This window comes from Euwallacea similis, chromosome 8 (genome assembly GCF_039881205.1).
Source record: "Euwallacea similis isolate ESF13 chromosome 8, ESF131.1, whole genome shotgun sequence".
NCBI classification, from domain to species: Eukaryota; Metazoa; Arthropoda; class Insecta; order Coleoptera; family Curculionidae; genus Euwallacea; species Euwallacea similis.
The window spans coordinates 1207196-1221282 of record NC_089616.1 but is presented as its reverse complement, the minus strand read 5'-3'; the positions used below and the strand labels follow the sequence as shown (position 1 = coordinate 1221282).

Here is a 14087-nt window from a genome sequence, read left to right as displayed (position 1 = left end):
TGTTGGTATTGGGTTCGTTAATCCAAGAAGGTACAGATGTTCGCAAGGGATGTCCCATGTGGTTATAGGTACTCGTTAGTCAGATGTGTCACATTTTACTTTGTAATTCTATGTATGTATATATTTAGTCTTAACGTATGTATGATAAAGATTATAATGAATTCATAAAACATTGATTTTGAACGTATTTAAAAATATTCATTTGCGACCCTCTTATTCGTTTTGGTTTCTACAAATTATGTGTGTAGTTATGCAGATTATGGACTCTTCAGATACATATTCAAGACATTTGAGCACGTGATACTGGATTTTTAAATGTAGGTTCTTAATTGGTTAAATTATTCAAAGTAATAAGCAACCAATCAATATCATCAATAACAAATTAGCATGTATGAGCAAAGATCATTTAACTGAAGACTGTATAAGATGACCTTTAAGACTATGAAATACCATAAAAGACACATGAAAAGATTGTGAATTTCGTAACAATTTTATGACTTTAAATTTGAATATTGATTTTCAACATCTTTAACTTCTTTGTGCATACAGTAATAAAACAAACTTCAGATTTTTTAATTACCTCTACAAAAACTTCTAATAGCTTAACATTGTTACGTAAAATCATTACGCACAATTTGAAGGGTCAACTTACCTGTAATTGCTGAACTTTCGTTAGGGGTTAAATTCAAATTTTTAATTCTGGCAAATAAATAAAACAACAAATTATTTAAAAATATATTCAGTCGATTCTACAAAATGATACCTATCACTGTGTATTACTTATACCACTAAGACGTTTATTCTTATGAGATTGTATGTAACACAGGTCGTTCAAAGTAGAACGCCACTTTCTTATGAGCTACCTCATATTTATTTCAAAAATTGAAAAGATCAATTTTCAAATAAACAAACTTACCATATAAAATATCGTTTTTTGTAATGGAAAACTCCATATATTATTATTTTATTTGTTTCTCCTCTAAAAACATACAATAATTATATAAATCATAACTCTACTCCAATCTTTTTTCACTCAAACAACTTTTTCGTTTTCCATAAGGTTAACAGATGTGCATTGCGAACAAAAAATCTTAATTTCACACCTTCGTGATACCCTATGTATATACATATATTTAAAATTAAGATAGAGGTCCACCTATTAAAATAATAATATATAATGTATTCCTTTTCAAAGATTATAACTTTATATTTCTTTGCTTAAGGTTAATTCATTTTTTTTAATACTAATTATCGATTCTAGGTCTAAAGGTAATAGGAAACGGCTATTTTACTTTTTCTAATTGAAATACAAGTAGGTACTAAAAAAGGGGTTTTTCGAATTTTATTCCGTCTGTTTAATCTGAACTAATTTCGAATAAAAAAACCTCTGCGACCCTGTACAAAAAATCAGTCACTTCTACGAGTATTACATTTGCTTTCTTCAAAATTACAAAACTATTCAATTATTGATCGCATCTTCTTCTTCACTGATTTCCTTGGTTCGAACTGCTACTACCTAAACACCCAAAACCGCCGTGCCTCTTAGGAGAACAACTTACATTGAAATCGTTTTTAACGCTGCTACTACTATTGATAACCTTGAAAAATCTTAACAGTGGACTTTTTGGAGTTGTCCAAAGTTTTTTACTACTTTTAGGCGTTATTTCCAATTTCGGGGATTTGGGAGAACTTGGCCCCAATGTTCGTTGCACCATTTCTTGGCGTAAATTTTTTTCGACTCGTAATTTCGTCAGCCAATCTTGAGCTTTCCGTTTTGGTGGTGAATAGTGGATGTGCGGTGCAGTGCCGTCCACAACAAAATTAGGTAAATTGACAGTGGGTGATGCCGGAAGGTTTATAGAGTTTTTGGTAGATTTGTAAGATTCTGAAATGTTAGGGATATGTAATTTTCAAAAATCGAAAACAGACAATTTTGTTTGTTTAATTTCATTAAATAAAGCTTCTATAATCGGAACCAGTCATTGCACGAGTTTCATTTCACAACTTTCATAACTAACCTGAACTAATTACATAATAAAAGCAGGTATTTTATTATAAGACTCAGATTGAGCGTTTAAATTTGTGTAATTTTCTTGTTGTTCAAACACAACGCCTGTGGGGATTACAATCGCTGTTTTGTTTTGGGATGTATATCACAGTTGTAGAATTTTGTGTCATTTTGACTTTTCGAGGATCGTTGGTGAGGACATCATCTACGCTATTTGCGATTTGATTAATTGATGGGATTTACAAAATTTGACTTTAATCCCAATTTCCCAATTCCCTATAATGGCTAGAAATTCTCGTAAAGGCCCATATAAAATCTCAAGCCTGTTTCCGTACGTGGCGGATTTGCATTTTTTCAAATAATTACCGAATATGCAATAATATCTGAATGTTCGGTAGACAACTAAAAAATCACATTTCGTATAAAATATTCTAATATAACTTACCCAAAGCTTTATTAAGCGATTTTAAACTGATGCTATCCTCCTCACACCGTTCTAGAACTTCCATGAACTGATCTGAATTGTCAGCCTGCCGAAAATTTCCATCCAAATGGGCAAATAACCTCCTGGGTCCGAAATCGGTATCGGTTCTCTTACTTTCGTTCCACATATCACAGTCCGCCTTACGTTTCCAGGAGGTGGGTATGCAATTTTCACAGAGAGAATTGGAAATTGTAGCTTTCTGACAATTTTTACACTGCCAGATTGGTCGTTTCGGCAAGTTGGTCTGGTCTGGGAATCTGCACAGTCGCTTTCTGGAATAATTTAATGGAGCAGGACAAAATCTACACCCCGTACTGTACTTTACAAAATCTGACGCTGTTTGTTTAAAAATTACCCCTCTCCTGTAAAAAAGTTACCTAACAAACATTTAGTTTCTAAAACACTCATCAACACGTACTTTAATGGTTTCTGAACTGGAAGAGGCAAAATTTCGGTTTTCCATCTCATACTTTCGGAACAGTCAGTATCACCGATATTCCATATTTTATAGGAGATGTCATCTGAACATGTTACGATGGAAGGCAGTAATGATTTGAGGTTGCACCAGGCAACACATGTTACCTAATGAGGGAAAGTTATACTAAAAATTCATGATTGAGAAATCTTATTTATGGCCTAACTATTGTGACCATTGTTAATTTAACAATATTAAATAAACACTGCATTCAATGAAGACCAAAGAAATTCTTTTAATCAACTATTAATATGACAGATTTGTCAAAACCAAAGCAAACAGTAAATTCGTTATTTCAAAACAATTAACTTATTAATCAACTGGAATTTTAACGATATTTCTGTCATCTGTAATAACCTTGATGCTTTCAGTAGTAAAAATGTTGTAAATACTGAGAGGAAAAACATAATAATAAATAGTTATATTTGATGGACTCAAAAATGAAAGGAACATAGCATGTATCGCTAAAACAAATTACATTACAACAATGATTATAATAGTCAGACACAATATCAATTTCAAATTTTGGCCTTTCGTTTTGTAAATAATAAAAAACATTCCAGGTCAGAAATAAACAAACATAAGGAAGTTGTCGTCATCAAGCGCCTTCTTATTTATTTCCGTTCTTAATGGGCAATGTTTTAAATTTTAATGACAAATTGGCTAGCTAATTATATTCACCTCAGCACTGTGTCCTATTAATTTTACAATAGGCCGAGAGTTATGTATATTCCATATGTAAGCGCTTTCGTCTGAGCTCCCGCTCACCAAATACTGGCCATCTTTATTTAAGGAAGATTTTACATAGAAGGTATTATTCAAATGACCTGTGTAACACTTAACTGGCTCCACATCATATGTGGCTACATTGTAGCAGTAAATTGTATTATCTAGACAATTGGCATACAGCCTGATACCTATAAATTCATGTATAATAATCCACAGTTGCAAGGAAAACGTGGTGTGCTTTGAAGATCCACATTAGGCATAGTTGTCTTTCCAATGAATTGTATATCAGATCAATTGTACAAAAAGATCATCAAAGATCACCAAAACTAATCCTTAATCAATTTGATAATGAATAATAATGTTTTATGTACCTGGACCATCAATAGTTAAATTACTAAATCCGTTTTTACCAGTTTTCCCTGTATAGGGTATAGTGTTCTTTGGTAATGATTCTTTTTTGTGTACTGTGTAATGTTTTCTCAAATCCCATATTTTGATTACCCCATCTCCTGCCCCACATGAAATTAAAGTGTTGGAATTTTGAAACACCAATCCAGTGACACTTTTTATTCCTAAATACAAATTTTTCTAATCATAGGAGCAATGAAAGCACTATCAAATATAACAAACCTGTGCTGCTGGCTTGAATAATCTTTTTCTTACTTTTACTTGGAGTATTAACATCTTTTCCTGGATGTGAATTATAAATGGTACAGTCGGGTTTGCCTATAAAGCTGTTTTGATTTGTCCTGGCATCCCACAAAATAATATTTCCATCTCTACTGCCTAGAATAAAATTGGAAAATTGAAATATACATAAATATTTATTTTTTTCACTTCATACCAGTTGCAAATACATTAGAATCATCCTTTCTGAAAGTTACTGTTTTAACAGATCTTGTGTGACCACAAAACATCCGAACTTCCCTAATGTCTCCATCTTCCAAATCATATAGCTTGCAAGTATGATCACCTGATGCTGTAATTATCTGCATTTGATCACACTTCCAGGCTAACTCAAAAATTGCATTGTTGTGGGCATTTGTGCATTGTCTGTAAATAAGAAAGGAGCTGATATTAAAACTGAGAGGATTTCTAAAAAGAAACATATTTTCCAATCAACCAAAGGCAACCTTATTTAAACAAAATAAATGGCTTCTGAAAAACACTTTCATAACAATGTCCTTTGTGAAACATCCCTACTTTAGCATGCACCTAGTTAGGAACTAAATCTTACTTTTCCTTCGATTCTGTATCCAAAATAACCAAATGGCCATCTTCATTTGCCATACCAACAAAATGTTCTTTTCCATCTTTTTGCGCAGTTTTACATGCAAAAATAGGTGCTGCAAATATGGGAGCTTCAGCATCTACAGTGTCATTGATGGTGCGAAATCTGTAATGAAGGGGATCATATTCCCTCCAAGTTGTAGCTGAAAATTAAGAGATACATTAGTTGCTGTTTATGTGAGGGGAAAGAGCTAAGTGCCAATTAATTATTATTTTTACTGTTTTCGTTCCATGTAGTCAAGTATTTGTGGTAACAAGTAACTAAAAATTCAGGACCCACGGAAGAATATAAAGGAGAACTACTCACCAATTCCATATTGTCGGTTTATTAAAGATTTAACACTGTTGGTGCTCATCATTCTACCAATGTAACTACAAAACTTGAACTATCATCTACATTATAGTTTTAAAGCTTAATTGCCTTCTATACGAATTTAAGGATCGGTGCAAATTTGGAAATTATCAATTCGTCAATATCAACATAACCAAAACATTGGAGGAGCGGGAAAATTCTGGTTAATCTTATCTGAGTTTTGCAATCGGATTCTCGAAATCTCGATTCGATTTCAATTGTCACTTTATCAAGTTTAAATATTTTATTAGTTAACTTTTGGCAATAACCAGCAAAAACAGTTTGATATCTTTAGAGATAATATAGATATCGAAATTCTTCCGCCGATTTCATAATTAAAAATATAGTAGTTAAATTTTCTAAAGTGAAAATCGAAATCGAATCAAAGTGAGAGGGAGAATGAAATGACAAGTGAAAGGTTTACGGAAGGATTGTTTCTTTTTTAAACATAGTAGCGTCGTCTAGCACTTAACAGAGTTACTACCTTCTTGATATTGGGTGACTAATTATCACTGAACTTAAGTTCGTTTAATTGGTAAATTAAATAAATATAAATGTTAAGTTTCCAGTGGACGATGTGCGTTAGTGGAAATAAGTAACATTGAATGCTTCTAGGTAAGCTTTTTTGATAAGATCTCTTTTATTTAGTAATGATACGAAATGGGTATCGGTGTATACATACACCTATAATTATATATACCATTATCCTCAACGATCATTCCTGGGCTTTAAGATTCAGATTTTGGTCCACATAGGAATAAAGTGCTAACACTTCTGGGCTCCGATGGGCCAGTCTGGCGAACTATTAAATCAAAGTGCTTTTATTAAGTAGCCAGGAATCAAAAATTGACGAATAAACAAAAACAAGGTTGTCACTGACAATTTGAAATGCAATTATATTGAATTTTTCTAAGTGAAATTAAAATGCAATATAGAGCTGTTAATGTGCTTCGGTTAGAAACACGTCGCTAGTACTTCACAAAGTGAATATTTTTAAGTGCTATGAAGGAATTGAAGAATTATAATATTTATTTTGTGGCTCAACTTTGGAAGCTACAATATATTTCATGATGCCTCTTCAATCATTGAAAATGTCCACAATTGCATCCAATAAAACTTAGGTTTACACATGGGGTAGAATGCTGATGATTTTTTATACGCCAAACTATCTCACAGATACTACATTTTGTAATTATATTACTTAATATTCATTATATGATAGATGCTGTTGTGAATAAATAATAGTGGAGAAAAATACTATCTAATTTGTTAGCTAATATTTTTTTATTTGATGCATTTTTAGGTTATAAAGATATTTACTAAGATGGTCCATCCACAGTGGTCAATCCTTTTTGTGATATTTTGCAATAGTCCTGTTATCAATAGCAAACATGTCAGTGAAAGTGACAGTCTGGTAGATCCTCACATAGGATTAAACAGTCTTGGATCAAATTTTCAAAATTATGAACGGGATTATGTGGGACACCTGTCAGGCTCTGAGTTTGAGTGTCCTGAGCATTGGGTTCTATTTCAACATTATTGTTATAAATTCATTAAATCACCTCGGAAATCTTACGTAGACTCAAGACTCCTTTGTCAAGTAAGTAAATCCAAAAATTTTAGATGCAATTTATATTATATTGTGTCTTCTTAAAACGTGACAGGCCATGGCAGGCGAACAAGCAGAAAAAAATCCATCTGACTTAGTATCTATTAGCAGCATTGAAGAACACAGCTTTCTAGTACAACATTTAAATCGGTACGATCCGCAGCATCGTCGCTGGTACGTTGGAGCCCATCAAACATCCCCAAATTTATACATAAACCCTGATGGTACCCAGTTACCTCCCATGGAAAGTGCATTTATTAAGGAACATGCTTTGCCTGACGGATATGAAACTAATTTCTTGGTATATACATTTTCGGATAAGTCAATGCACTGGGGCTTACAGCCAGTGGATGGTAATGAATTATTTCCATTTATTTGCAAAGCAAATGTAGCCTCCGTGGAAAGATTGCGAGCGGAGCAACGAAACTTTGCTTACGGTACTGAAATATTTGACCCAGAAAAGGTACCTCGAGGACCCTATTTTGTGAAGCAACCAGCAGATGCAATTTTTGATATGTCCAAGAGAAATTTGTATAATGATATTAGCTTAACATGTCTAGCAGGAGGATATCCCACGCCAACGTACAAGTGGTATAGAGAAGAGTATGAAAATGATGTCTTAGTACCTCGAGAAATAGATCCTTTAATGGATCAACGTTACACTATAACTGGGGGAACACTGATTATTCATGATCCACAACAGAAACTTGACAGGACTACATATCACTGCAGGGCATCTAACAAATTTGGAACCATAATTTCCGAAAGTATTAATATAAATTTTGGATTTATTTTGGAGTTTGTATTGAAAAGAAGTCCAGAGGTTGGTGATTTAAATTGGGGAAGAGCGATTTACTGCGATCCGCCTAATCATTTTCCCTCCGTCAAATACTCGTGGTCTAGAGAATATTTTCCAAATTTTGTTGAAGAAGATAGACGGGTATTTGTTTCTAACGATGGCGCTCTTTATTTTTCCGCCTTGGAAACCATCGATAGGGCGAATTATAGCTGTAGTATACAATCAGAATTCTCTGACTCGGGTAGAAATGGACCATTTTTTCCTTTACGCGTAAATCCACATTGTAAGTATTTCATTGACAAGTTTACTCCCTATGTACAGTGTCTTTTGTCTTTTTTAGCAAATTATCAAACGTTGAAGTTTCCTAATAATTTTCCGAAATCATTTCCGGACACCCCGATAGCTGGAAAGGAGGTTCGATTGGAATGTGTCGCATTTGGATAGTGAGTACCTCTAATACATTTGACTTTCGGTATTTTAATGCAATCTTTAAATTTTCGTACATAGTCCTGTTCCAAGTTATAATTGGACCAGAAAAGGATCAGTTGGATTTCCTAGAAATGCATATTTTACTAGTTTTAATCGAGTCCTTATTATCCCATATGTTCGTGTGGAAGACGAAGGAGAGTATACGTGTAGGGCATACAATGATAGACAAAGTATTGAAAACTCAGTCGTATTGAATATTCAAGCAGAACCAAATTTCACAATTCCTTTAAGTGATAAACATATTGACAAAAAAGGCGAGCTGGTCTGGACTTGTGAAGCTTTTGGCATACCCGATGTTAACTACACTTTCTTTAAAGATGGGAAGCAGTTGTGTGAGTAAATTTGTTAACTCGACACATTTTCTGGGTCGATATAATAATTCTGTGTATTTTATAGCTGTTCTGAACTTGGATCCAGAGGACAGAGGACGTATAAACATTAAGGATAATGTTCTAACCATAAACTATCTGAACGACCAAAGAGATCCAGGAATGTACCAATGCAGTGCGTCCAATACGTTAAAAACACGGTATTCTTCGGCCCAGCTGCGGGTATTGGCTTTCCCGCCAACTTTCAAGAAAAAACCACTTGAATCCGAGACATATGCGGCGGAGGGCGGTAATGTCACAATTAAATGTCGACCGGAAGCGGCTCCGAAGCCGAGATTTGTTTGGAAAAAAGATGGGATAGAAATAGGACCTGGAGGGCATCGCAGAATGTTTGAAAGCGGAAACCTACTTTTGAGTCCCGTTTCTAGAGACGATGAAGGGGTCTATTCGTGTACGGCAATTAATGAATTAGGAATCGCCGAGTCGAAGGGTCGACTGATAGTTTTACGTAAGTTACCGATAATAAGTAACCATCGGTGATAAGGAATGACTTTAGGAGAACCTCGAATAGTCGAAAGCCCGGGACCCACAATTGTGACTGTAAATGGACGCAATTTAGACTTGCAGTGTTACGCGATATCAGACGAAATGTTGGATATCGCTTACGTCTGGACTCATAACGGGCTTCGCATTCGGGCTGACGAAATTTTCAACTCTGCTAATAAGATAGTAATGTAATTAATATTAAATAGTTATGGCAGTTTTCATCTCTTGTTTGCAGAAAATCGATGGCGGTTATTTACGAATAGCAAACTCCACGTTCTCCGACTCCGGAGATTATGAATGTCTAATAGAAAGCGCAGTTGGCGTGATATCGTCAAAGACCCGTGTCGTCGTTCAAGGTCCGCCGGGGCCACCAGGAGGCGTTCAAGTGATGTCCATGCAGAAGAACTCCTTCGTGCTGCAGTGGACTGATGGCGCTACACACGGAATGCCTGTTTACAGCTACTCTATTAGCGGAAGAACTAACTGGAATAATACTTGGGTAACGGTAGCAGTCGGAGTGAGAGCGAGAGAGATAGACAGGTTTGTTTTAATTTCTTTCGTTAAAATTCGTATTATTGCCAATGTTATATCTTTTTTCTAGATTCACCGGTCGAAAGGAGGCCGATGTAGAAGTAAGCTTGACTCCTTGGTCAAATTATGAGTTTCGAATTCGCGCATGGAATGAATTAGGACAGGGGCCGTATTCGGCCCCGAGTCCAAAATATCATACACTGAAAGATCGTCCCAGAATAGCACCAAGACAATTGGGAGGTGGTGGAGGCAAAATTGGCGATTTAACCATTACCTGGAACTCTTTGAGACCCGAAGAACAACACGCTCCTGGTATCCATTATAAAGTTTTTTGGAAAAGATATAACGACCAGTTGGAGTTCCAAAGTGAGGTACTTAAAGAATTCGGCAGCATCAATAAAGCGGTTGTTCAGATCGAACCAAAATTCTATTACACCAAATACCTAGTGAAAGTGCAGGCGATAAACGAAATAGGTCCTGGGCCGATCAGCGCTGAAGCCTTGATATTCTCTGCAGAGGATATGCCACAAGTGGCTCCACAACTCGTGCTCGCCAAATCTTATAATTCGACCGGTAAGTGAACTCAGTGTGCTTACGTAATATGTATTTCGAAAGCTTTTTTGAATTTGTAGCTTTGAACGTGTCATGGGAGCCGATTGAAGAAATTAGGGAAAAAATAAAAGGAAAATTGATCGGTCACAGGATAAAATATTGGCGAAAGGATACGCGTGAAGAAGATAGTGTTTATTATTTGTCTAGAACAACGAGACCGTGGGCGCTGATAGTAGGTCTTCAGCCCGACACGTATTATTTCGTTAAGTGTATGGCCTACAACGGTGCAGGCGAGGGACCAGAAAGCGAAAGATATTTGGGTAGATTGAGTCACGCATTAAGTCAAATTTGTCAAACATTTTCTGAATTTATAGAGCGAACATTTAGGAAAGCGCCCCAGAAACCGCCGTCCTCTGTTAGAGTGTACGGAATTAACCCGTCCACCATAAATGTTCAGTGGCGGTACGTTCAGCCATCGTTGGAAGAGGAACCGTTACAAGGCTATAAGGCAAGTTTATTTTACAGTTTTCCTAGATAGAGGTAATTTGGCGTGTATATCTAGATTCGAATTTGGGAGTTTGATCAAGATTTGAGCACGGCAAATGACACAATTGTACCATTTGGAGGGCACTTAGAGGGATACGTCAACGGTCTTTCTCCTGGGAAAACTTATAGAATGAGAGTCCTGGCGTATTCAAATGGTGGCGATGGCCGAATGAGCTCGCCAGAACTGGTCTTCCAAATGGGTAAATAAATGTTTTGTTGGATTTTTTTTTAATATTATGCAATTTTACTTTAAATGTTTACAGGAAATCCCCAATACTTTCGCAGTTCGTCGCCTCGCGAAAGCGGCTCAGCGACTTGTTTGAAAGCTCTCATCGCTAGCTTAAATGTCATAGTATTATATCGCATCTAATAATTACTGCCACTGCATCGTTATTGCAACAGTAACATTATTTTCAAGGATGAGAAAGATATACTTTTTTTAAATCTATAAGAAGTACCTATCAATACTATTAATTCAGATTAATACTCTATTAAATTTCAATAATCTGGAAAACATTAAATCCGTCCAGTTTAGTGATATAAAGCGTTTTGTTAAAAGTAAGTGCACTTAAATTCGTACAAGCAAGTCACAATTTGCGCATAATAATAAGTATTAACAAAGAATAATTTCATAAAGTTAAGATCGAGTAAGTAATTGTTCATATGTGAATATAGTCCGTTTTCTCAGAGAAATTTTATCAAAATTTTGGTAATTTGATAAGGAAACACCAAGGCAAAAGCTGTTTAGATGTACATAGTGGTGCAAAAATAAATAACGTGTTTCCTGAGTTCAATTTTATAGAAAAAATAATCGTTTTTTAATATCTACTCTAGATTCTGTGAAAACTTAAATCCAATCGAATCTGGACCTTGTCCACACAACTAGAGTAAAATATCAATAGATAAGTATAAATAAAAAAATACCACATCGATAAGATTGACTTTGTGTTTCCGTGATATTTAAGTAAGATGGCTAGATTTATTTGTTAGAAGTTTACAAGGACATACTCGCATATAAAATTATTTAGTTATGTTAATTATGATCTTTCTAAATATTTTTTATATTATAGATTGTTTGATCGAATCGAAGATTTATTTCCTGCGAGAAATAATTTGAAGATTTTAATTTTTAACAAAGTTGGTTTTTGCAAGCAAATCTCTTTGACGGCAATTGTGTTGGTTGCAATTGATTACTATCGATAGATAGAGAATGAAATCACCTTACCAATAAAAGCCAATTAGTAAATAGGTAGATAACGAGTCCTTTTACTTTAATCGTAGAATAATATATTTTATATTTTTTTACTGAGAATGAAAATACAATGTAATATAAGACGTTTATAATATATTTCAATCCTCCTATTTTAAAACTAATTGTGCGAAGCAACATATTGTTACCTTTAGTTATGCACACAATAATCTTCCATGCACTTTAATAGAAGGTTCTCAAGTGTACCTTCAGAAAAATACCGTAAAATTTATTGACATTTAAGCGTGCGTACTTTTATAACGAAATATGGGAACCCTACATTATAAAGTTTTCCATTATCTAAGGGGTGGTAATAGGGGACTTTTCCGTATCATTGCGCTCCAATATTTTCTGATCTAATCGTTGCTGTAGGTTGATTTGTAATAGCGAGTCGCAAATATAAGAAGTCGTTTTCACTATTTCATTATAACCCTTCCTGTCTCCCTCTGATACTAATAATAAAAATCAAAAATGTATAAAACAATAACTCTTTCGTAGTTTTTCTCAGATTCTTTCAGCGAATAAATCATAAAAACATCCCAAGCTCTTGTTTCTGTAGTTTTAAATATGTTCCACGAATGAGCATTTCTTCATTACAGGACCTAGCATCCAGGTGTCTCATTAAATCCAGGATAGCTTTTGGAAATCTGAAGCAAGCTGAAAAGGATGAAACTGGTGTATTAACGATCGATGATCTATCAAAAAATAACTTTTGCGTTAAAAATAGGAGAAAGGTAAGCACATTCATATTTGTCACTCACGTAATATTTCCATACATACGATTCGCAAAAAATATATATAATTGGTAAAATCACAACGTTAGTAGATTCAATTTGGAGTTATAAAACTATTAGGTTTTATAGGAATTAATTGAGATTATTTCTTCTAAGAACGTTTTTACGGGGATCTAATGTACCCTAAAGGTTCTAATCAATTTTAACAGGTATGAAATCATACCTATTTGAAGTTCCAGTATATTATACACCGAGGTTGTGAACTACATCGTTATAGCCCAAAGGTGAAGTTTAAATCATGAGCGCTGAGAAAACGTGAAAATCACAGGCACATACTTCCCAACCGCGGTGCTATTTTTTCCAAATTTGATAACGTTACAATAATCTTATCGAAATTAAACATAAATTAAATCCGAAACATAGAAATACAACGCGTCTTGAATCGTAACATGAACGGTCACGTTTGTGTGTGCGTGCGTGTGCTTCATTTCGGAGATACAAGATATTGAATTTCTCGGGTGTGCGCACAGAACAGGTGTGACGGAATGTTGCACAAAAATAGTAACGCCGAGAAGATTTTTTTGCAGTTTTAAATTATTTTAAATAGAAACCAACTTATTCCTATAGATCGTCCAATTAACGTCTCATTTGCCCCGATAAAGACTAATTCAAATCAAAATAAGAATGTTTCTACTCAGGTTCCTGTTAATGCAGATGAAATCAAATCAAATTTAAATAACCGACTAATGCCAAACAGAAACCAACTTTTCAAGTCCCCCAAGACCAAGAAGAACTAGTTTATATATAATTGAAAACAATGGAGTCCTTCATCATTAATTAAATTAATATCAAGTTTTCACTATTAACTTTTGTCATAAAAACTGAATAAATCTGATTTAGTCGGCTTTTCAAATTACTCAAATCGGACACTTTGGGGATTCATCCCCACATAATGTGACACTGTGCGTCGTGTAAAAATCCTACGAAATTTTTTTATAGATGTGTGAGTCCTTATTTTCAAGATCTCTTCTCAAATAAGGGTTGGAAAAATAAAAACGATTAAAATTTGTTTTAACGGTTTATATGTATGAAAGTATTTATCAATCTGCACTGTGTTATGAGCATAATTTTGTACCAAGTTTAGTCGAACTCAGGCCAAACTAGATACTTGGTTAATCGTTTTTTCTGGTCAAATAAATAAGAATTTCTCACTTATTTACACTCATATCTCCGTCGCTCGTGAAGTTCTTGTTTAACGTTGCAGTACACATAATTTTGAAGAAAGTTTTTTGCGCAGTTTTCTTGTTAAAATTACTGATATAACCGGTTTTAGGACAAGATCAATGCCATAACGTTAAACTAGGT

At 34.5% G+C, this 14087-nt stretch overlaps 2 protein-coding genes across 3 annotated transcripts in view; one reads left to right on the top strand and one right to left on the bottom strand.

Moving 5' to 3' along the window:
• Window positions 1-5520, bottom strand: part of l(2)dtl (lethal-(2)-denticleless) — a 105622-nt gene extending 100102 nt beyond the window's left edge. Inside the window, exons 1-9 of one of the 2 annotated variants that reach the window (XR_010752224.1) lie at window positions 5294-5520; window positions 4934-5129; window positions 4541-4749; window positions 4327-4482; window positions 4068-4268; window positions 3649-3884; window positions 2911-3074; window positions 2454-2764; window positions 1386-1885 (exon numbers count right to left, since the gene is read on the bottom strand). Coding sequence is in view for 1 of the 2 variants with exons in the window: in XM_066392284.1 (XP_066248381.1) it covers window positions 1485-1885; window positions 2454-2764; window positions 2911-3074; window positions 3649-3884; window positions 4068-4268; window positions 4327-4482; window positions 4541-4749; window positions 4934-5129; window positions 5294-5345 (1926 nt within the window). In the remaining variant the exon portion in view is untranslated. Of the gene's footprint in view, window positions 1-723; window positions 1886-2453; window positions 2765-2910; window positions 3075-3648; window positions 3885-4067; window positions 4269-4326; window positions 4483-4540; window positions 4750-4933; window positions 5130-5293 lie in introns of those variants that run through there. The other variant, XM_066392284.1, reaches the window with a different exon arrangement.
• A 310-nt stretch (window positions 5521-5830) lies between these two features.
• Cont (Contactin) lies at window positions 5831-12087 on the top strand. Its single transcript, XM_066392206.1, has 13 exons — window positions 5831-5953; window positions 6642-6938; window positions 7003-8029; window positions 8087-8189; window positions 8254-8567; window positions 8632-9072; window positions 9121-9293; window positions 9346-9650; window positions 9712-10214; window positions 10274-10513; window positions 10568-10701; window positions 10756-10939; window positions 11003-12087. Exons 2-13 carry the CDS (start codon window positions 6663-6665, stop codon window positions 11107-11109), a joined length of 3807 nt encoding a protein of 1268 aa, XP_066248303.1. The 5' UTR covers window positions 5831-5953; window positions 6642-6662; the 3' UTR covers window positions 11110-12087.
• Window positions 12088-14087: the final 2000 nt, after the last annotated feature.